Source organism: Pseudophryne corroboree, chromosome 9, assembly GCF_028390025.1.
Source record: "Pseudophryne corroboree isolate aPseCor3 chromosome 9, aPseCor3.hap2, whole genome shotgun sequence".
Classification (NCBI taxonomy): Eukaryota; Metazoa; Chordata; class Amphibia; order Anura; family Myobatrachidae; genus Pseudophryne; species Pseudophryne corroboree.
In genome coordinates, this window is record NC_086452.1 from 64,337,290 (window position 1) to 64,362,338 (window position 25,049).

Below are 25,049 nucleotides of genomic sequence, written 5' to 3' on the forward strand. Positions count from 1 at the left end.
CTAAACAGAGCCTGAAACATAATATACATAGGGTGATATATGAGAGTGTGACACCTCGCCCAGAAGTGGCTGTATAAAATCACTGGGTCACAGATTTATTTATTAGTTGTGGGAAATAGATCACAAATCATGTCTTTCTACCCATACGGTCCTTTGTCCAGTGCGGATACTTGCTATTTAGGGTAATATATCTCTTCTGCAGGGTTCTACATAAGGAAACCACAACCTCAAAAATATATGGTCTTTTTTTTAAATTGAGTTTGATTAGTAAAGCTTCACATTATTTACCCTGGGGGTAATTCCAAGTTGATCGCAGCAGGAAATTTTTTAGCAGTTGGGCAAAACCATGTGCACTGCAGGGGAGGCAGATATAACATGTGCAGAGAGAGTTAGATTTGGGTGTGGTGTGTTCAATCTGCAATCTAATTTGCAGTGTAAAAGTAAAGCAGCCAGTATTTACCATGCACAGAAATAAAATAACCCACCAAATGGTGTGTACACACGGTGAGATCCCTGCTATGTTCGATTTTGACTATGCGATTTCCCTTGAACTCCCCCAGAGCCCAGATAGCACAGATAGTACAGATTTTGACTAAGTGCCAATTTTGACTATACTTTGTTCTAGATTGTACACTAGATAGTCAAGATTGACTTGCCTGCACAGTCTATCTAGCCTTACGATACCGACCCCACGGGAGCGCGCATCGGGATCAAATCTGTATCGCAAGCTGCCTAGCACCATGAGATATGCACTAACTTTTCATAAGATTTTGACTATATAGTCAAAATCTCACAGATGTATCTCACCGTGTGTACACACCCTAAGGGTGCATACACACGGTGAGATTCGGACTTATCCGATTCTCACCGTGCGACAGGGGGCCGGGTCGGCACTTAGCCAGTATCGCAAGCACATAATAACTGTGCTTGCGATGCTGGCTATGTGCGATTTCAATCCTGACTATCTCTTCTATAGAGATAGTCAGGATTGACTTGCCTGCACAGCCTATTTTTTCTTCCGATGCCGACCGCGCGGGGCCGCGCATCGGCATCGGATCGGGATCGCAAGGTGACTGTCACCTTGCGATCTGCACTATATTTTCTTCCGATTCTGACTATATAGTCAGAATCGGAAGAAAATATCTTACCGTGTGTACACACCTTAACTCTTTCTGCACATGTTATATCTGCATTCCCTGCAGTGCACATGGTTTTGCCCAACTGCTAAAAATTTTTCCTGCTGCGATCAACTCAGAATTACCCCCCCTGCTAATACTGATCCTTCCCCCCCACATCCACACATCCAGTCTGCTCCCACTGACAAACCCACATGCTCACCTTATTCCCACCTATAGTATTTGCATTTGTACACGCACGTACCCTACTTCCACCTAAGCTAGTTGAGCTGGTTCACACGCACCTGTGCCACTCCCACCTTTTCTGCTCTCATTGATATACATGCACACATACCCTGTTAACACCTGTAATACTCACACACTGGTATATCCTCACACCTACCCTACTTCCACCTATACTATTCACACTGAGATACCCGCATACCTACCCTGCTTCCACCTATAGTACTCATACTGGTACACTTTCACACCTGCCATACTGCCACCTATACCACTCACACTGAGATACCCGCATACCTACCCTACTCCCACCTATACTACGCATACTGGTACACCCTCACACCTGCCATACTGCCACCTATACTATTCACACTGAGATACCCGCATACCTACCCTACTCCCACCTATACTACGCATACTGGTACACCCTCACACCTGCCATACTGCCACCTATACTATTCACACTGAGATAGCCGCATACCTACCCTACTCCCACCTATACTACTTATACTGGTACACCTTCACACCTTTCCTACTCCCACCTATTCTACACACTCATACCTTAATAAACCTGTACTACTCACACTGGTACACACTCACTCCTACCTAACTACCACCTGTACTATTCACACTGATATACCCACATCGCTACCCTTCTCCCATCTATACTACTCATACTGGTTTCTTCACACCTACCTTACTTCCACCTATACTATGTAGGAAAAAACAATGTGTTCCCTAATGCACACCGAGTGAAAAATATTTTACTACATAATAGTCAGATAATACGGAGATCTTAGTTGCGTATATCTGCAGATATAGGGTTAAGCCCCCAGGCCAATCGACAAGGCTTCTCCGTCACTGGGGGTCCCTAATACTAGGTATGGGTTTGGGGTGCAGGACCCCATAACGTCGGCACAGGTCGGCTACCCCAGGTCAGCACACAGGTGAGAATTAATAAGGGTTAATAAGAAGCACAGAAGTGCTATGTAAGTGGTGTGATTAAAATAATACAAAAATATATACAAAGTGATAGGGAAAATCATAAGTGTTAATAAAGTGTTAGGGTGTGCCGACCTGAAGCAGCCCAGCCATACCGACACAGGGGCCACCGCACCCCACACCCACCCCATAAATAATTACAAATATGTCTGGGTTAAATTCCCAGTGTAAGGCCACATGGTAATGGCTCCTACAGCATCTGAGAGCCAGCTTACCTGGAGATACCCCTAGCTTCTCCTATGGCACTCTGGAGTCAGCAATCCCTCCTAATGCTGACCCATCCATGCCTCTCTAAATACAATGCACAAAATGGTAAGCTGCTCAATCAGATCGTGATGTCACTCAGGTGCTAAAAGGGGAGGGGTAATTCTGTGTAGGAAAAAACAATGTGTTCCCTAATGCACACCGAGTGAAAAATATTTTACTACATAATAGTCAGATAATACGGAGATCTTAGTTGCGTATATCTGCAGATATAGGGTTTCCACCTATACTATTCACACTGATATACCTGCATACCTACCATACTCCCATCTATACTACTCTCACTAATTCACTCTCACACCTACCCTACTTTACACATAGGGGGTCATTCCGAGTTGATAGCTTGCTAGCTGTTTTTAGCAGCCGTGCGAACGCATAGTCGCCGACGACACAGGGGAGTGTATTTTACCTGTGCAACTGTGCGAATGCTTGTGCAGCCGAGCAGTACAGACACAGTTTGTGCAGTTTCTGAGTAGATCTGAACTTACTCAGCCGCTGCGATCACTTCAGCCTGACCGGTCCCGGAATTGACGTCAGACACCCGCTCTGCAAACGCTTGGACACGCCTGCGTTTTTCCAACAACTTTGACAAAACGGACAGTTGACACCCACAAACGTCTTCTTCCTGTCAATCTCCTTGCGATCGGCTGTGCAAATGGATTCTTCGTTAAATCCATCGCACAGCAACGATCCGCTTTGTACCCGTACGACGCACCTGCGCATTGCGGTGCATACGCATGCGCAGTAGTGACCTGATCGCTGCGCTGCGAAAAACGGCAGCGTGCGATCAGGTCGGAATGACCCTCATATACAACTCACACTTACCCACTTATACTACTAACACAAATGCACCCTAACAGCTCCTTCTTGCACTGCTACACCTGCACACCTAACCTGTATACAACTCACACTGGTATTCCTACACACATACCCTACTCACATTAATGCATCCTTATATCTGTCCTCGCACTAGTAAACCCTTGCACCCATCTTACTCCTAACTGGTACACATTAACACCTACTGTTCTCCCATCCATACGACTCACATTAGTGCTACCTCACACCTATCCTACTCCTGTCTATACTAATTACACTGGTACACCCTCCCACCTGTACTACTCCCTCTGGTGCACCCTCCCACCTGTACTACTCCCTCTGGTGCACCCTCCCACCTGTACTACTCCCTCTGGTGCACCCTCCCACCTGTACTATTCCCTCTGGTGCACCCTCCCACCTGTACTATTCCCTCTGGTGCACCCTCCCACCTGTACTATTCCCTCTGGTGCACCCTCCCACCTGTACTACTCCCTCTGGTGCACCCTCCCACCTGTACTACTCCCTCTGGTGCACCCTCCCACCTGTACTACTCCCTCTGGTGCACCCTCCCACCTGTACTACTCCCTCTGGTGCACCCTCCCACCTGTACTACTCCCTCTGGTGCACCCTCCCACCTGTACTACTCCCTCTGGTGCACCCTCCCACCTGTACTACTCCCTCTGGTGCACCCTCCCACCTGTACTACTCCCTCTGGTGCACCCTCCCACCTGTAATACTCCCACTGGTGCACCCTCCCAACTGTACTGCTCCCACTGGTGCACCCTCCCACCTGTACTGCTCCCACTGGTGCACCCTCCCACCTGTACTGTTCCCACTGGTGCACCCTCCCACCTGTACTGCTCCCACTGGTACGCCCTCCCACCTGTATTGCTCCCACTGGTGCACCCTCCCACCTGTATTGCTCCCACTGGTGCACCCTCCCACCTGTACTACTCCCTCTGGTGCACCCTCCCACCTGTAATACTCCCACCTGTACTACTCCCACCTGTACTTCTCCCACTGGTACGCCCTCCCACCTGTACTTCTCCCACTGGTACGCCCTCCCACCTGTACTTCTCCCACTGGTACGCCCTCCCACCTGTACTTCTCCCACTGGTACGCCCTCTCACCTGTACTTCTCCCACCGGTACAACCTCCCACCTGTACTACTCCCACTGGTACGCCCTCCCACCTGTACTACTCCCAATGGTGCACCCTCCCACCTGTACTACTCCCAATGGTGCACCCTCCCACCTGTACTACTCCCAATGGTGCACCCTCCCACCTGTACTACTCCCATTGGTGCACCCTCTCACCTGTGCTACTCGCACTGGTGAACCATCCCACCTTTACTACTCCACTGGTGCACCCTCCCACCTGTACTACTCCCACTGGTGCACCCTCCCACCTGTACTACTCCACTGGTGCACCCTCCCACCTGTACTACTCCCACTGGCGCACCCTCCCACCTGTACTACTCCCACTGGTGCACCCTCCCACCTGTACTACTCCCACTGGTGCACCCTCCCACTTGTACTACTCCCACTGGTACACCCTTCCACCTGTACTACTCCCACTGATGCACCCTCCCACTGGTACACCCTCCCACCTGTACTACTGCACCCTCCCACTGGTACACCCTCCCACCTGTACTACTCCCACTGGTGCACCTTCCCACCTGTACTACTCCCACTGGTGCACCTTCCCACCTGTACTACTCCCACTGGTGCACCTTCCCACCTGTACTACTCCCACTGGTGCACCTTCCCACCTATACTACTCCCACTGGTACACCCTCCTACCTGTACTACTCCCACTGGTGCACCTTCCCACCTGTACTACTCCCACTGGTGCAGCCTCCCACCTAGACTACTCCCACTGGTGCACCCTCACACTTACCCTTATGCCATCTATTCTACTTATATTAGTGCTCCCTAACAACTGTCTGAGGTTTTTTTTGTAAGCTGTTAGGGACATGGCCATCCCTAATCGCTGTTTCTCTGACGTCCTAGTGGATGCTGGGAACTCCGTAAGGACCATGGGGAATAGACGGCTCCGCAGGAGACTGGGCACATCTAAAGAAAGAATTAGGACTATCTGGTGTGCACTGGCTCCTCCCCCTATGACCCTCCTCCAAGCCTCAGTTAGATTTCTGTGCCCGGCTGAGCTGGATGCACACTAGGGGCTCTCCTGAGCTCCTAGAAAGAAAGTATAATTTAGATTTTTTATTTTACAGTGAGACCTGCTGGCAACAGGCTCACTGCACCGAGGGACTAAGGGGAGAAGAAGCGAACCTACCTAAGTGGTGGTAGCTTGGGCTTCTTAGGCTACTGGACACCATTAGCTCCAGAGGGATCGCACACAGAACCCGACCTCGTCGTCCGTTCCCGGAGCCGCGCCGCCGTCCCCCTTACAGAGCCAGAAGCAAGAAGGTCCGGAAAATCGGCGGCTGAAGACTTCTGTCTTCTCCAAGGTAGCGCACAGCACTGCAGCTGTGCGCCATTGCTCCTCATGCACACCACACACTTCGGTCACTGATGGGTGCAGGGCGCTGGGGGGGGGCGCCCTGAGTAGCAATAAATAACACCTTGGCTGGCAAACTGACACCATATATAGCCCCAGAGGCTATATAGGTGTATATTAACCCCTGCCAGAAATATTAAAATAGCGGGAGAAAGCCCGCCAAAAAAGGGGCGGAGCCATCTCCCTCAGCACACTGGCGCCATTTTCCCTCACAGCTTCGCTGGAAGGATCGCTCCCTGGCTCTCCCCTGCAGTCCTGCACTACAGAAAGGGTAAAAAAGAGAGGGGGGGCACAAATTTAGGCGCAGTATAATATATATATGCAGCTATATGGGGAAAACACTCTTTATAGGTGATATCCCTGTGGTATATAGCGCTCTGGTGTGTGCTGGCATACTCTCCCTCTGTCTCCCCAAAGGGCTTTGTGGGGTCCTGTCCTCTGTCAGAGCATTCCCTGTGTGTGTGCTGTGTGTCGGTACCGCTGTGTCGACATGTATGATGAGGAAAATGATGTGGAGGCAGAGCAAATGCCTGTAAATGTGTTGTCACCCCCTGAGGGGTCGACACCTGTGTGGATGGACTTATGGAAGGAATTACGTGACAGTGTCAGCTCCTTACATAAAAGGTTTGACGACATAGGACAGCCGGCTACTCAGCTTGTGACTGTTCCAGCGTCTCAAATGTCATCAGGGGCTTTAAAACGCCCGCTACCTCAGATGACAGACACAGATGTCGACACGGATACCGGCTCCAGTGTCGACGACGATGAAACTAGTGTACCCTCCAATAGGTCCACCCGTTACATGATTGAGGCAATCAAAAATGTATTACACATTTCTGATAGTACCCCAGGTACCACAAAAAAGGGTATTATGTTCGGTGAGAAAAAACTACCAGTAGTTTTTCCTGCATCTGAGGAATTAAATGAGGTGTGTGAGGAAGCCTGGACTTCCCCCTATAAGAAATTGATAATTTCTAAACGGTTACTGGCAGCGTACCCTTTCCCGCCAGAGGATAGGTCACGTTGGGAAACATCCCCTAGGGTAGATAAAGCGCTTACACGTTTATCAAAACAGGTGGCACTACCGTCTCCGGATACTGCCGCCCTAAAGGATCCTGCTGATAGAAGGCAGGAAGGTACCCTAAAAGCTATATATACACACACGGGCATTATATTACGACCAGCGATTGCATCAGCATGGATGTGCAGTGCTGCTGCTGCGTGGTCAGACTCCCTGTCGGATAATATTGATACCCTGGATAGGGACAATATTTTGCTGAGGGGTGGAACTGTTGGGGATGGTCTTTCAGACCTCGTTTCCACAGCTACGGCTGGGAAATCGACATTTTGCCACGGGCTACCCCACAGCAAAAGAAAGCACCGTATTATCAAGTACAGTCCTTTCGGCCCCAAAAACACAAGAGGGCTCGAGGCGCGTCCTTTCTGCCGAGAGGCAGAGGTAGAGGGAAAAAGCTGCAGCATACAGCCAGTTCCCAAGAGCAAAAGTCCTCCCCCGCGTCCGGTAAGTCCACAGCATGACGCTGGGGCTTCACAGGCGGACCCGGGTACGGTGGGGGCCCGTCTCAGAAATTTCAGCACACAGTGGGCTCTCTCACAGGTGGATCCCTGGACCCTTCAAATAGTATCTCAGGGGTACAGGCTGGAATTCGAGACGTCCCCCCCCCCCCCCGCGCCGTTTTCTAAAATCTGCCTTACCAGCAACTCCCTCTGCCAGGGAGGCAGTGTTGGTGGCTATTCAAAAACTGTATTCACAGCAAGTGATTGTCAAGGTACCCCTCCTTCAGCAAGGAAAGGGTTACTATTCCACAATGTTTGTGGTACCGAAACCGGACGGTTCGGTGAGACCCATCTTAAATTTAAAAGCCTTGAACACTTATATCAAAAGGTTCAAGTTCAAGATGGAATCGCTCAGGGCGGTTATTGCGAGCCTGGACGAGGGGGATTACATGGTCTCCCTGGACATCAAGGATGCGTACCTACATGTCCCCATTTACCCCCCTCACCAGGAGTACCTCAGATTTGTGGTACAGGACTGTCACTATCAGTTCCAGACGCTGCCGTTTGGGTTATCCACGGCGCCGAGGGTCTTTACCAAGGTAATGGCCGAAATGATGATACTCCTTCGCAAGAAGGGAGTTTTAATTATCCCGTACTTGGACGATCTCCTGATAAAGGCGAGGTCCAAAGAACAGTTGGTAGTGGGGGTAGCACTTTCTCGGGAAGTGCTACAACAGCACGGCTGGATTCTCAATATTCCAAAGTCACAGCTGGTCCCGACGACACGTCTTCTGTTCCTGGGAATGATTCTGGACACAGACCAGAAAAAAGTGTTCCGGGACAGGTGTCGGTACATCAATGCACACGAGTCCTGGGAAAAATGGTAGCTTCGTACGAAGCAATTCTATTCGGAAGGTTCCACGCAAGGACTTTCCAGTGGGACCTGTTGGACAAATGGTCCGGGGTCCCAACTCCAGATGCAACAGCGGATAACCCTGTCGGCAAGGACCAGGGTGTCGCTGCTGTGGTGGCTGCAGAGGGCTCATCTACTAGAGGGCCGCAGATTCGGAATACAGGACTGGGTCCTGGTGACCACGGATGCCAGCTTTCGGGGCTGGGGGGCAGTCACACAGGGAAGAAATTTCCAAGGACTGTGGTCAGATCAGGAGATTTCGCTTCACATAAATATTCTGGAGCTAAGGGCCATCTACAATGCCCTAAGCCAAGCAAGGCCCCTGCTTCAGAACCAGTCGGTACTGATCCAATCAGACAACATCACGGCGGTCGCCCATGTAAACAGACAGGGCGGCACAAGAAGCAGGAGGGCAATGGCAGAAGCCACAAGGATTTCTCCGATGGGCGGAAAATCATGTGTTAGCACTGACAGCAGTGTTCATTCCGGGAGTGGACAACTGGGAAGCAGACTTCCTCAGCAGGCACGACCTCCACCCGGGAGAATGGGGACTTCATCCAGAAGTTCTCCCAAATGCTGGTAAACCGGTGGGAAAGACCACAGGTGGACATGATGGCGTCCCGCCTCAACAAAAAGCTAAAAAGATATTGCGCCAGGTCAAGGGACCCTCAGGCGATCGCTGTGGACGCTCTAGTAACTCCGTGGGTGTACCAGTCGGTTTATGTGTTTTCTCCTCTGCCTCTCATTCCCAAGGTACTGAGAATAATACGAAGGCGAGGAGTGAAAACTATACTCGTGGTTCCGGATTGGCCAAGAAGAGCTTGGTACCCGGAACTTCAAGAGATGCTTTCAGAGGACCCTTGGCCTCTGCCGCTCAGACAGGACCTGCTGCAGCAGGGGCCCTGTCTGTTCCAAGACTTACCGCGGCTGCGTTTGACGGCATGGCGGTTGAACACCGGATCTTGAAGGAAAAGGGTATTCCGGAGGAAGTCATTCCTACCCTGATCAAAGCCAGGAAGGATGTCACCGCAAACCATTATCACCGCATTTGGCGAAAATATGTTGCGTGGTGTGAGGCCAGGAAGGCCCCAACGGAGGAATTTCAACTGGGTCGATTCCTGCATTTCCTGCAAACAGGGGTGACGTTGGGCCTCAAATTGGGGTCCATTAAGGTCCAGATTTCGGCCCTGTCGATTTTCTTCCAAAAAGAACTGGCTTCCCTGCCTGAAGTTAAGACTTTTGTCAAGGGAGTTCTGCATATTCAGCCTCCTTTTGTGCCCTCAGTGGCACCTTGGGATCTCAATGTGGTTTTGGAGTTCCTGAAATCACATTGGTTTGAACCACTTAAGACTGTGGATTTGAAATATCTCACGTGGAAAGTGGTCATGCTGTTGGCCCTGGCTTCGGCCAGGCGTGTGTCAGAATTGGCGGCTTTGTCCTATAAAAGCCCTTATCTGATTTTCCATATGGATAGGGCAGAATTGAGGACTCGTCCTCAGTTTCTCCCGAAGGTGGTATCAGCGTTTCACTTGAACCAGCCTATTGTGGTGCCTGCGGCTACTGGGAACTTGGAGGATTCCAAGTTACTGGACGTAGTCAGGGCCCTGAAAATGTATGTTTCCAGGACGGCAGGAGTCAGGAAAACTGACTCGCTGTTTATCCTGTATGCACCCAACAAACTGGGTGCTCCTGCTTCTAAGCAGACTATTGCGCGCTGGATTTGTAGCACTATTCAGCTGGCGCATTCTGCGGTTGGACTACCGCAGCCTAAATCTGTAAAAGCCCATTCCACAAGGAAGGTGGGCTCATCTTGGGCGGCTGCCCGAGGGGTCTCGGCTTTACAACTTTGCCGAGCAGCTACTTGGTCAGGGGTAAACACGTTTGCAAAATTCTACAAATTTGATACCCTGGCTGAGGAGGACCTGGAGTTCTCTCATTCGGTGTTGCAGAGTCGTCCGCACTCTCCCGCCCGTTTGGGAGCTTTGGTATAATCCCCATGGTCCTTACGGAGTTCCCAGCATCCACTAGGACGTCAGAGAAAATAAGAATTTACTCACCGGTAATTCTATTTCTCGTAGTCCGTAGTGGATGCTGGGCGCCCATCCCAAGTGCGGATTGTCTGCAATACTTGTAAATAGTTATTGTTATACAAATCGGGTTATTATTGCGAGCCATCTGTTCAGAGGCTCCCTTTGTTATCATACTGTTAACCGGGGTTCCTATCACGAGTTATACGGTGTGATTGGTGTGGCTGGTATGAGTCTTACCCGGGATTCAAAATCCTTCCTTATTGTGTCAGCTCTTCCGGGCACAGTGTCCTAACTGAGGCTTGGAGGAGGGTCATAGGGGGAGGAGCCAGTGCACACCAGATAGTCCTAATTCTTTCTTTAGATGTGCCCAGTCTCCTGCGGAGCCGTCTATTCCCCATGGTCCTTACGGAGTTCCCAGCATCCACTACGGACTATGAGAAATAGAATTACCGGTGAGTAAATTCTTATTTTTTCTGTATGAATTCATTGTGTATCCCTGGTAATGTATGTCCCCTGTCCAGCGCTGCATAGTATTGAGTTTCCTTTAAATGAAAAGTAATAATTACATTCCTTTCTTGAATCATGGCACCCTAAAGTATCAGCATTTTGTTCATGGTACCGCTAGGATAATAATATTTCATTGATAAAATATATCATTAAGTAAATTGTGCCTAGCTGTCATCCTTAAGGTCAGTTATGTGGTGGTGCACAGTTGTGCTTCTTGTCCATGTGTTTTATGGTGTGCAGCTACTAGCACTGATTTTGACCATTAATAATTTTATTGGGTCTTGGACCACCATCCGGAGGTGGCACCGCAGGGTGCCTAGGCACACAGTTTGGGAACCGCTGCAGTGGTAATAAAGCTGACTGGTTTCATGTTGGACTCCTGTTTCTTGCGTAGATGCACACCAGTACTATAATAGTGTTTTGTCACTGATGCTCCTGTAAACATGTATATCAAATGAACGCCTGCAGCAGTCAGTGTAAATATGAACCTGTGCACAAATAGAATTCTTCCCACAATGTTCCTGCAGCTAGCTATGGGACTACAGACATAGGATAGAAATTCCACCAGTAACGTTTTTACGTATTCTAGTGTGTGCTGCCACCTCCACATACAGGACAACTCCACTTTCATTAAAAGTTACTAGCCACTTTGAATATAGGGGCCAGGAATTGTACGTGACCCTGAGGGTTCTCAAAAGCAGTCCAAAAAGATAGATTACGCCAGTATTTTTTTATGCAGTGTAACCTGCATGTCCGCAGCCAGTGCAGCCTTGCCACCTTTATGGTGCATTTTAGTGGATAGTATGGTCTATTCTATTGGTGTGCTTTAATTATCCATGTATTTTTTATTTCTTATCCTCTGTAACTTCCTGTAAAGTATTTGGCGATTGTTTTATTGTTAATTAGCTGATAATATTTATAGTAAGTCTGCTATACATGTTAATTGCAGTTTCACAGTCAAGTACTGATAGCACTTTCATCAAAAGGTGTATGAAAGATTAACTGGGCTACAGCATAGAGTGAAAACCAATGAACTAGGTATGGTGCAGACAAGGCAGTTCAGTCGTAGAAAGTTAGTAGGAAACAGAGACAAGGAGTACTGGACATATAGTGCTAGGGTTGAAATATGATGAAGGAGGGCCCTGCTCGTGGTGGCTGCATGCTAAATAGAGGGGCGAACAGGTGTGTGTGTGGTGGGGGACTGGGGAGAAGGAGAGGAGAGGAGGAGTTGGTAGGCTCTGATAAAGAGGTGTAGTTTTAGGGCCCATATCTAGCCGGCAAAATTAGTGGGGGGTGGGGGTTATTGGTCATTAGGATAGTTTCTGGACCAATCACACTGTATAGTATGACAATTTGTTTGCCCAGCATTAGTTTGTGTGAATGGGAGAAGTGTGTGTCCTGTGTTAAGGGGGGTACTCACGGAGCGATATTCTAAGCAATCTGACTAGATTGCTTAGAATTTCAGCATGATCGATCCGTGTGTAGCCCCCTCAGCGATAGCGATGCGCAGCCCCGCACATTGCTATCGCTGGTGCTAGATTGGCCTGCATGCAGGCCAATCTAGCGGGTCGCTCACTTCACCCGCTGGGTGAAGTGAGCGGCCCCCGCGTCTCCCCCCGCACGCTCAGCACAGATCGCGCTGTGCTGAGCGGCGGGAGAGATGCGTGCTGAGCGGTTCGCTCAGCACACATCTCTCCTGCATCGGCCCGTCTATATGGGCCTTTAGGCTCTTGAAGGGACACCGCAATACAGACAGACCTAAACACTGACATTTCTCTATCGTCCTAGTGGATGCTGGGGTTCCTGAAAGGACCATGGGGGGATAGCGGCTCCGCAGGAGACAGGGCACAAAAAGTAAAGCTTTAGGATCAGGTGGTGTGCACTGGCTCCTCCCCCTATGACCCTCCTCCAAGCCTCAGTTAGATTTTTGTGCCCGGCCGAGAAGGGTGCAATCTAGGTGGCTCTCCTAAAGAGCTGCTTAGAAAAGTTTAGCTTAGGTTTTTTATTTTACAGTGAGTCCTGCTGGCAACAGGATCACTGCAACGAGGGACTTAGGGGAGAAGAAGTGAACTCACCTGCGTGCAGGATGGATTGGCTTCTTGGCTACTGGACATTAGCTCCAGAGGGACGATCACAGGTACAGCCTGGATGGTCACCGGAGCCTCGCCGCCGGCCCCCTTGCAGATGCTGAAACGAGAAGAGGTCCAGAATCGGCGGCAGAAGACTCCTCAGTCTTCTTAAGGTAGCGCACAGCACTGCAGCTGTGCGCCATTTTCCTCTCAGCACACTTCACACGGCAGTCACTGAGGGTGCAGGGCGCTGGGAGGGGGGCGCCCTGGGAGGCAAATGAAAACCTTTTTTGGCTAAAAATACCTCACATATAGCCTCCGGGGGCTATATGGAGATATTTAACCCCTGCCAGAATCCGTTAAGAGCGGGAGACGAGGCCGCCGAAAAAGGGGCGGGGCCTATCTCCTCAGCACACAGCGCCGTTTTCCCTCACAGAAAGGCTGGAGGGAAGGCTCCCAGGCTCTCCCCTGCACTGCACTACAGAAACAGGGTTAAAACAGAGAGGGGGGGCACTAATTTGGCGTTAGAAATATATAAAAAAGATGCTATAAGGGAAAACACTTATATAAGGTTGTCCCTATATAATTATAGCGTTTTTGGTGTGTGCTGGCAAACTCTCCCTCTGTCTCTCCAAAGGGCTAGTGGGTCCTGTCCTCTATCAGAGCATTCCCTGTGTGTGTGCTGTGTGTCGGTACGTGTGTGTCGACATGTATGAGGACGATGTTGGTGAGGAGGCGGAGCAATTGCCTGTAATGGTGATGTCACTCTCTAGGGAGTCGACACCGGAATGGATGGCTTATTTAGGGAATTACGTGATAATGTCAACACGCGCCAAGGTCGGTTGACGACATGAGACGGCCGACAAACAATTAGTACCGGTCCAGACGTCTCAAAAACACCGTCAGGGGTTTTAAAACGCCCGTTTACTTTAGTCGGTCGACACAGACACAGACAGGGACACTGAATCCAGTGTCGACGGTGAATAAACAAACGTATTCCTTATTAGGGCCACACGTTAAGGGCAATGAAGGAGGTGTTACATATTTCTGATACTACAAGTACCACAAAAGAGGGTATTATGTGGGATGTGAAAAAACTACCGTAGTTTTTCCTAAATCAGATAAATTAAATGAAGTGTGTGATGATGCGTGGGTTCCCCCCGATAGAAAATATGGGCGGTATACCCTTTCCCGCCAGAACTTAGGGCGCGTTGGGAAACACCTCTTAGGGTGGATAAGGCGCTCACACGCTTATCAGAACAAGTGGCGGTACCGTCTATAGATAGGGCCGTCCTCAAGGAGCCAGCTGACAGGAGGCTGGAAAAATATCATAAAAAGTATATACACACATACTGGTGTTATACTGCGACCAGCGATCGCCTCAGCCTGGATGTGCAGAGCTGGGGTGGCTTGGTCGGATTCCCTGACTAAAAATATTGATACCCTTGACAGGGACAGTATTTTATTGACTATAGAGCATTTAAAGGATGTATTTCTATATATGCGAGATGCACAGAGGGATATTTGCACTCTGGCATCAAGAGTAAGTGCGATGTCCATATCTGCCAGAAGATGTTTATGGACACGACAGTGGTCAGGTGATGCAGATTCCAAACGGCACAAAGGTGTATTGCCGTATAAAGGAAGAGGAGTTATTTGGGGTCGGTCCATCGGACCTGGTGGCCACGGCAACTGCTGGAAAATCCACCGTTTTTACCCTAAGTCACATCTCTGCAGAAAAAGACACCGTCTTTTCAGCTTCAGTCCTTTCGTCCCTATAAGAGTCATATCTGCCCAGGGATAGAGGAAAGGGAAGAAGACTGCAGCAGGCAGCCCATTCCCAGGAACAGAAGCGTTCCACCGCTTCTGACAAGCTCTCAGCATGACGCTGAGACCATACAGGACCCCGGGATCCTACAAGTAGTATCCCAGGGGTACAGTTTGGAATGTCGAGACGTTTCCCCTGCGCAGGCTCCTGAAGTCTGCTTTACCAAGGTCTCCCTCCGACAAGGAGGCAGTATGAAAAAAAAAATTCACGAGCTGTATTCCCAGCAGGTGATAATTAAATTACCCCTCCTACAACAAGAAAAGGGGGTATTATTCCACACTATATTGTGGTACTGAAGCCAGAAGGCTAGGTGAGACCTATTCTAAATCTAAAAAAATTTGAACACTTACAAAGGTTCAAATCAAGATGGAGTCACTCAGAGCAGTGATAACGAACCGGGAAGAAGGGGACTATCTGGTGTCCCGAGACATCAGGGATGCTTACCTCCATGTCCCAAATTTGCCCTTATCACTAAGGGTACCTCAGGTTCGTGGTACAGAACTGTCACTATCAGTTTCAGACGCTGCCGTTTGGATTGTCTACGGCACCCCGGGTCTTTACCAAGGTAATGGCCGAAATGATGGTTCTTCTTCGAAGAAAAGGCGTCTTAATTATCCCTTACTTGGACGATCTCCTGATAAGGGCAAAGTCCAGGGAACAGTTGGAGGTCGGAGTAGCACTATCTCGGATACTGTTACAACAGCAGGGGTGGATTCTAAATATTCCAAAATCGCAGCTGATCCCGACAACAAGTCTCCTGTGCTTAGGGATGATTCTGGACACAGTCCAGAAAAAGGTGTTTCTCCCGGAAGAGAAAGCCAGGGAGTTATCCGAGCTAGTCAGGAACCTCCTAAAATCAGTGCATCATTGCACAAGGGCCATGGTAAAAAAATGGTGACTTCCTTCGAAGCAATTCCAGTCGGCAGATTTCATGCAAGAACTTTTCAGTGGGATCTGCTGGACAAATGGTCCGGATCGCATCTTCAGATGCATCAGCGGATAACCCTATATCCAAGGACAAGGGTGTCTCTCCTGTGGTGGTTACAGAGTGCTCATCTTCTAGAGGGCAGCAGATTCGGCATTCAGTTTTGGATGTTGGTGACCACGGAGGCCAGCCCGAGAGGCTGGGGAGCAGTCACACAAGGAAAAAATTTCCAGGGAGTGTGATCAAGTCTGGAGATTTTTCTCCACATAAATATAGCTAAGGGTAAATTTATAATGCTCTAAGCTTAGCAAGACCTCTGCTTCAAGGTCAACCGGTATTGATCCAGTGGGATAAAACATCACGGCAGTCGCCCACGTAAATAGACAGGGCGGCACAAGAAGCAGGAGGGCAGTGGCAAAAACTGCAAGGACTTTTCGCTGGGCGGAAAATCATGTGATAGCACTGTCAGCAGTGTTTCATTCCGGGAATGGAAACTGGGAAGCAGACTTCCTCAGTAGGCACGACCTCCACCCGGCAGAGTGGGAACTTCATGGGGAAGTTTTCCACATAATTGTAAACCGTTGGGAATTACCAAAGGTGGACATGATGGCGTCCCGTCTGAACAAAAAACGGGACAGGTATTGCGCCAGGTTAAGAGACCCTCAGGCAATAGCTGTGGACGTTCTGGTAACACCGTGGGTGTACCAGTCGGTGTATGTGTTCCATCCTCTGCTTTTCATACCTAAGGTACTGAGAATTATAAGACGTAGAGGAGTAAGAACTATACTCATGGCTCCGGATTGGCCAAGAAGGACTTGGTACCCGGAACTTCAAGAGATGCTCACAGAGGACTTATGGCCTCTGCCGCTAAGAAGGGACTTGTTTCAGCAAGTACCATGTCTGTTCCAAGACTTACCGCAGCTGCGTTTGACGGCATGGCGGTGGAACGCCGGATCCTAAGGGAAAAGGCATTCAGGAAGAGGTCATTCCTACCCTGGTTAAAGCCAGAAAGGAGGTGACCGCACAACATTATCACCACATGTGGCGAAAATATGTTGCGTGGTGTGAGGCCAGGAAGGCCCCACGAAGAAATTTCAACTCGGTCGATTCCTGCATTTCTTGCAAACAGGAGTGTCTATGGGCCTCAAATTGGGGTCCATTAAGGTTCAAATTTCGGCCCTGTCGATTTTTCTTCCAGAAAGAATTGGCTTCAGTTCCTGAAGTCCAGAAGTTTGTCAAGGGAGTATTGCATATACAACCCCCTTTTGTGCCTCCAGTGGCACTGTGGGATCTCAACGTAGTTCTGGGATTCCTCAAAACACATTGGTTTAAAACCAGTCAAATCTGTGGATTTGAAGCATCTCACATGAAAAGTGAACATGCTCTTGGACCTGGCCTGGACCAGGCGAGTGTCAAATTGGTGGTTTTTTTTTTCTCAAAAAAGCCCATATCTGTTTGTCCATTCGGACAGGGCAGAGCTGCGGACTCGTCCCCAGTTCTCTCCCTAAGGTGGTGTCAGTGTTTCACCTGAACCAGCTTATTGTGGTGTCTTGCGCCTACTAGGGACTTGGAGGACTCCAAGTTGCTAGATGTGGTCAGGGCCCTGAAAATATAGGTTCCAGGACGGCTGGAGTCAGGAAAACTGACTTGCTGTTATCCTGTATGCACCCAACAAACTGGGTGCTCTTGCTTTTAAGCAGACTTTTGCTAGTTGGATGTGTAATACAATTCAGCTTGCACATTCTGTGGCAGGCCTGCCACAGCCAAAATATGTAAATGCCCATTCCACAAGGAAGGTGGGCTCATCTTGGGCGGCTGCCCGAGGGGTCTCGGCTTTACAACTTTGCCGAGCGGCTATTTAGTCAGGGGCAAACACGTTTGTAAAATCCTACAAATTTGATACCCTGGCTAAGGAGGACCTGGAGTTCTCTCATTCGGTGCTGCAGAGTCATCCGCACTCTCCCGCCCGTTTGGGAGCTTTGGTATAATCCCCATGGTCCTTTCAGGAACCCCAGCATCCACTAGGACGATAGAGAAAATAAGAATTTACTTACCGATAATTCTATTTCTCGGAGTCCGTAGTGGATGCTGGGCGCCCATCCCAAGTGCGGATTATCTGCATTACTTGTACATAGTTACAAAAATCGGGTTGTTATTGTTGTGAGCCATCTTTTCAGAGGCTCCGCTGTTATCATACTGTTAACTGGGTTCAGATCACAGGTTGTACAGTGTGATTGGTGTGGCTGGTATGAGTCTTACCCGGGATTCATAAATCCTTCCTTATTGTGTACGCTCGTCCGGGCACAGTACCTAACTGAGGCTTGGAGGAGGGTCATAGGGGGAGGAGCCAGTGCACACCACCTGATCCTAAAGCTTTACTTTTTGTGCCCGGTCTCCTGCGGAGCCGCTATCCCCCCATGGTCCTTTCAGGAACCCCAGCATCCACTACGGACTCCGAGAAATAGAATTATCGGTAAGTAAATTCTTATTTTTACTTTAATATTAAAGAAAATTATTGTGACCTGTTTGGAAAACTAATGAACACAATGGTCATTGATAAATGTGAATATTCAGTGTAAATGTGCAGTAACCCATAACAACCAACGCTATTATTGGGTGTAATGAAAATCTGAGTAAATGTAATGTGGGAGTGGTTGCTATAGGTTACAGCACGTTTATACTATTGCACTTCTATTTTTAAAATAGTTTTTGAGCACATTTGTTGTTTGTTATTGTAGGATATAGAGTACAAAGAAGTGCTTCATTGCATCCAGTATTCTCGAGGCACAGAAAATATACACAAACAAAAAAATAAAAGAATGGACCTACAGTACAATCTGGTCTGTGGTGCAGGACGCACCTGTGTGTCTTATTTTATTTATTTCTTTATTGCATTATTCTGAAGCAACCCGTCCTCCTTTTGTGTGTTTTTTGATGTTGCAGATGAAAAAAAGAATGAAGTAGAAAAAGTTTTAAAAAACAAAAATAATGAACGCCGTATTCTGTGGTCTCCTAACCAGATTGTTATGTTAGTGAGTCTCTGTGTATTTCACCTATTCCACAGTCTGTGCATTGATTAGAACATTGGTAGGATTATTTTGTGATGACAGCCTGTTCATCCGTGGTTTAAGCAGTGAGCCGCAATGCTAGCTAGGCTTGAGAAATGGTCAAGAACGTGGCAACTACAGTTTAATGCTAAAAAATGCAAAATCATGCACTTGGGTCTCAAAAACCCAAAGGCTAAATATAGTATCAAGGGTACTATAATGGAAACTACTGAGTAGGAAAGGGATTTAGGCGTCACTATTTCAGGTGAATTAAAGGCAGGAAAGCAATGTAACAGGGTGTGGATCATCAAATCGACAGTGTCTAGGTCGGTAATGTTTAGGTCAACCACTATAGGTCGACAGTCACTAGGTCGACAGGGCCTGAAGGTCGACAGGGTTTCTAGGTCGACATGTGCTAGGTCGACAGGTCAAAAAGTCGACATGAGTTCACGTTATAGTGGTCGACCTAACATTGTCGACCTAGACAGTGTCAATCTTCAGACCAGATCCCATGTAACAAAGCAATGAGAAAGGCAAGTCAGATGCTTGGTTGCATAGGGAGAGGAATCAGTAGCAGGAAAAAAGAAGTGATAATGCCACTGTATAGGTCATTAGTGCGGCCCCATCTGGAATACTGTGTCCAGTTCTGGAGACCATATCTCCAGAAGGATATAAATACATTAGAGAGTGTACAAAGAAGGGCAACTAAAATGGTGCATGGCCTACATCACAAAACTTACCCGGAAAGGCTAAAAGATCTTAACATGTATAGTTTGGAGGAGAGAAGGGAAAGGGGGGACATGATAGAAACTTCCAAATATATCAAGGGTTTTAACAAAGTTCAGGAGGGAAACATTCTTCAAAGGAAAAGAAGTATTAGAACTCGAGGACATGCACTGAAACTGGAGGGGGGGAGGTTCAGGGGAAATTTAAGGAAAAATTACTTCACAGAAAGGGTAGTGGACAAGTGGAATAGCCTCCCATCAGAGGTGGTAGAGGCTAAGACAGTAGAGCAATTTAAACATGCTTGGTATAGGCATATGAATGTCCTTACAAAGAATTAAAATTCAAAAAGGGTTGATAACCTAAAGGATAAAAAAGGGGCAGACTTGCGTGGGCCAAGTGGTTCTTATCTGCCGTCAAATTCTATGTTTCTATGTAATGCTACTATTTCACAGTCTTACTTTGCTCTTATTTTGCCCACAGGTTTCCATGTAAATGCAGCAGGGGATTCAATGCAGTTATTGTCCCTCATCCGGCCACCAAGACTTCCCTCGCTACTGCTCTACAGATCTCTGGGTTCTACAACCTCCGACCCATTCTCTGTCCTCAGCGCTGAGAAAGGATCCGACCCAATGCTCAACAGAAAGCTGGGCTGCCAGGGGTTCGGGGCGTCAGTGGCCGCGATGACCTCCTTCCCTCCACAGAGATACCATTACTTCTTAGTGCTGGATTTTGAGGCGACCTGCGACAAACCTCAGATCCATCCTCAGGTACAGTGGTGAGATAAATAGGAATCATCTCTCTGTCCTTCATCAATGTGTTAGCAAACCGTTTAAATTGTTGTCATTTATTCCAAATACATATTTGTAGTACATAAGTACGATCGTGTCTCTCTTGGCACAATAAAAGGAATAAATGATTGTATATTGTGACATACCACTTAAAACTTTTGCCGAGTTTTTCTCTTTGTGGGCAAATATAAACTCCGTCATAACACATGAAGTTGCCATTCACACAGTATCAGCCCTTTAATCAGTCTGCGATCAGACGATGGTTTCCAGCTGTGTTCACATAGTTTACACTGTTCTATTGTGTTTGAGAACATCTAGACACTCTTGCTATAGACGTAATGAGAATGTGAGTAGAATGTATATTGTTTATCCATATGATGTACTGTAGTATGCATCGTGTGTAATGGAGACTTCCTGCCATCAGAATTGATGGTGTTGGTTGTGTAGCCACTTTGGTGGTCATTCTGAGTTGATCGCACGTAGCAACTTTTTGCTGCTCGTTCAATCAAATTGACGCCGCCTATGGCGGAGTGTATTTTATCATAGCAGGGCTGCGATCGCTTGTGCAGCCCTGCTATGCTAAATTTTTTTTCCTGCAAAACAAGACCAGGGTCAGACCTACTAACCCTGTGCGACGGATCCAGCGACGAAGGTCCCGGGATTGACGTCAGACATCCGCCCTCCAAACGCCTGGACACCCCTGCGTATGAATCTCCACGCCCGGAAAATGGTGTATAGACGCCCCGGAACGCCTCCCCGCCGTCAATCTTCTTGCGATTGCAGCTGCGATCACTTTGAGCGCTGGCGGCGTCGCTGCCCGGCGACGACCATCACCAGGCAACGTCGCGAGTTCGCTTTGCTAGCACCACGCAGCTGCAGTCTCGACCCGTTCACACCGCAGCGAAGAACCGCTGCATGCAAACGGGTCGGAATGGCCCCCTTTGTCTGCAGCTCCCTGAGAGAATGAGGTTTGCATTTGGTCTAGAGCATAACAGTTGAATAGAATGCTTTTGCCTTGTGGAGAACCCTATACTGTAAAGGTGTGTACTCACGGATCGATATGGCTCAGCGGTTTTGACTATATAGTGAAAATCGCTAAGAAAGTTAGTGCATATTGCTCCGTGTGTACACAGCGAGCGATAGGGATGCGCTTTCCCACCAGGTCGCTATCGCTGGGAAAAATAGACTGTGCAGGCAAGTAAATTTTGACTAGGTCGCTGGAAAAGTAAAAGCATCCCCCTATTTAAATGATTTGGGGGGTCATTCCGAGTTGTTTGCTCGCTAGCAGTTTTTAGCAGCCGTACAAGCGCTATGCCGCCTCCCGCTGGGAGTGTATATTAGCTTAGCAGAAGTGCGAACGAAAGGATCGCAGAGCGGCTACAAAAAATTTTTGTGCAGTTTCAGAGTAGCTCCAGACCTACTCAGCGCTTGCGATCACTTCAGACTATTCAGTTCCTGTTTTGACGTCACGAACACGCCCTGCGTTAGCACAGCCACGCCTGCGTTTTTCCTGGCACGCCTGCGTTTTTGCAAACACTCCCTGAAAACGGTCAGTTAACACCCAGAAACGCCCTCTTCCTGTCAATCACTCTGCGGCCAGCATTGCGACTGAAAAGCTTCGCTAGTCCTTGTGTGAAACTACATCGTTCGTTGTAATAGTACGATGCGCGTGCGCATTGCGCCGCATACGCATGCTCAGAAGTGCCGATTTTTTACCTGATTGCTGCGCAGCAACCAAAATCTGCTAGTGAACAACTCGGAATGACCCCCTTAGTCAAAATCGGCAAATAGCCAAAATTGCTTGCACAGTTAGTCAAAATCGCTGGTAAAGATAGTCAAAATTGCCTACTGCCAGTTCAAGGTAAATTGCTCAGTCAAAATCGCTCCGTGTGGACCTATGGCGGAAGTTTTCCCTATGGGGGGTAAATGTGTGTATGATGCTTTAAAAGGTTTCGCATTTTAAATGATTGCCCTTTTAAAATACCAGTTAGACTCGCCTATATCTGCAAATCACAGGCTGTTACATATTACCATGGTCTTTGATTGAATTTGATTTTGGGTACTGGTAGAGGAGTATGGCTGCTACTTTACTTTAATTCATTCCAGAGGCTTTATGGACCTTGGGAAATTTCTGGGGTACACGTCTAGTACTGAGGCTGTCAGATTTTAGTATGAGGTATCTGTGTCTTTCAGTTTGATGTTTAAATCCGTTGTTCAGGCCTGTAACATGAGATAAAAGTGAAGTGGTATACTGTATATAGGAGCAAACAAGGAATATGATGGAACCATAATGCTTTGTGTTAAAAGGCCATGTCCAACACTGGGAAAATGCAGGAAAAAGATGCTGGAGTACTCGCTACGCACTAAGGGCCAGATTCAGCTTTGTTGCCAAAGCAAAAAAGTACACAACTGGGCAATGCCATGCTGTGCTGCAGTGGGGGCAGACATAACATGTGCAGAGAGAGTTAGATTTGGATGGGGTGTGTTCAAACTGAACTCTAAATTGCAGTGTAAAAATAAAGCAGCCAGTATTTACCCTGCACAGAAACAAAATAACCCACCCAAATCTACTTTAACTCTCTCTGCACATGTTACGTCTGCCATACTTGCAGCGCACATGGTTTTGCTCAGGTGTGTGCTTTTTTTGCTTTTCTAACAATCCTGAATCAGGCCTTAGGAACACTGATATTCAAAACAGATATACCGTTAAACTCTGCAAATAACATGGGATAATTGACATAGCTTGGTAATTGACAATAGCTTTGTATTTGGCCAAACATGTTAGCCCTCAAGGTGGCCCCATCAGATGTGTCCCTAACATTACTAGTACTAACACATTGGGGCCAATTTAGTTGTTTTGGGTGTCTAAAAATCCTGTCTAAATGGGACTTTTTTTTTGGTCCCTATTCAGTTGTGTTTGGGCACCCATGCACATCGTACATGTCGTGCCCAAGCAGATCTGGTTTAGCCGGCTAAACCCATCTAAACTCCCTGCTTTGCCGAGTTTCCAACACTTTTTTTTTCTCGCACCTCAGGAGGCTGTGAGAAAAAAATGTCAGCCCCCGCGGAGCAACAATTGAATTGCTCTGTTTTGCGCCCCCTGGTGGTAGCTGCGGGGATAAACAATTGAATCGGCCCAATATGGTGGTCATTCCGAGTTGTTCGCTCGTTATTTTTTTCCCGCAATGGAGCGATTAGTCGCTAATGCGCATGCGCAATGTCCGCAGTGCGACTGCGCCAAGTAAATTTGCTATGCAGTTAGGAATTTTACTCACGGCATTACGAGGTTTTTTTCTTCGTTCTGGTGATCGTAATGTGATTGACAGGAAGTGGGTGTTTCTGGGCGGAATTGGCCGTTTTATGGGTGTGTGTGAAAAAACGCTGCCGTTTCTGGGAAAAACGCGGGAGTGTCTGAAGAAACGAGGGAGTGTCTGGGCGAACGCTGGGTGTGTTTGTGACGTCAAACCAGGACGAAACTGACTGAACTGATCACAGTTGCCGAGTAAGTGCGGAGCTACTCAGAAACTGCTAAGAAGTGTCTATTCGCAATTCTGCTAACCTTTCGTTCGCAATTTTGATAAGCTAAGATTCACTCCCAGTAGGCGGCGGCTTAGCGTGTGCAATGCTGCTAAAAGCAGCTTGCGAGCGAACAACTCGGAATGAGGGCCTATGTCCATTTATCAAAGACATAATAGTAGATCATAATGGATCATCATAATGCTCTCTAATATGTAGACAGCAAAGCAGGACCTGTAGTGATTAAAAACACCGAAATTCAAGAGGCAGTGCTAGCACCAAGCAGGAGGAAGTCTGTACCTTGAAGCATACTTTATACACACATGTTTAGCCGGGATGCAGTTAAAATGCTGGCTGCCGGGATCCCGGCGTTCAAGAGACAGAGATGTTGGAATCCTGACAGCCGGTGAAATATCGGCAGCCGGAATCCCGACATCCGCTGGGTATTCCCACTCAGTTGGTGGGACCATGCCAACAACAGAGTGGAAATATAACCTGTGGCAAGCAAAGTGAGCCACTGGGCCCTAAGCGTAGCCGCTGGTAAACCGCTGCTACCCATTACCGCTGTGGGTGGTTCCCGGTGGTACAGAGATCAACTGGCCACGTTGTTACATACAGTGTGGGAAGTCCTGCTTGTCATCTATTTATAGGGAGCCTATACATTCAGATATCTTGTTGTGGGTACAATTCACCTGGTAATATACTATTCATTTATGTCACATCTTTTGGAGGTGATTTACAGTGCAGGTTTTCTTATAAGATAGCATCAGTGAATGTTATTTGTTGGAGGAATTTTTTAACATTGGTGTATTGTACACCAGTTATTTTTATAATTATAACTGCTAACCTCCAGGAGGTTATTAATATTAACATTATTGTTTGTGAATAAATTGTGTTTATATTTTAAAACTAGGCGCTTCATCGCGCCCTACGGGCGCTCTTCACACCGTCGAAAGGGGCTACGCCCCCTTAACTCCTGCACGCCTTGCTGGGGTTCAATATTTGTATTATATGGAGTATTACCTGCATTCCTAGGTTTGTTAGTGTTTAAATATTGCAAGACGAAAGTGCTTCCAATGGTGAAGGGGGCGTAGCCCCTTGCGACGGCGTGAACAGTGCCTGCAGGGCACGATGTACAGAATGTTGCGGGGGGGGGCAGGGAGTATGTAGATGTTGCGAGTGGACGGGGAGGTGGATGCAGGTGGGGGGGGGTGCGGGACCT

General features: G+C 48.1%; 1 protein-coding gene across 3 annotated transcripts in view; it reads left to right on the plus strand.

The window, feature by feature from the left end:
• ERI3 (ERI1 exoribonuclease family member 3) overlaps positions 1–25,049 on the plus strand; it is a 475,972-nt gene that overhangs the window by 87,186 nt on the left and 363,737 nt on the right. For all 3 annotated transcript variants that reach the window (XM_063939468.1, XM_063939466.1, XM_063939467.1), the window contains exon 2: positions 20,004–20,290. In XM_063939468.1, the coding sequence (XP_063795538.1) occupies positions 20,033–20,290 (258 nt within the window). In that variant the 5' untranslated portion in view covers positions 20,004–20,032. The remainder of the gene's footprint in view (positions 1–20,003; positions 20,291–25,049) is intronic.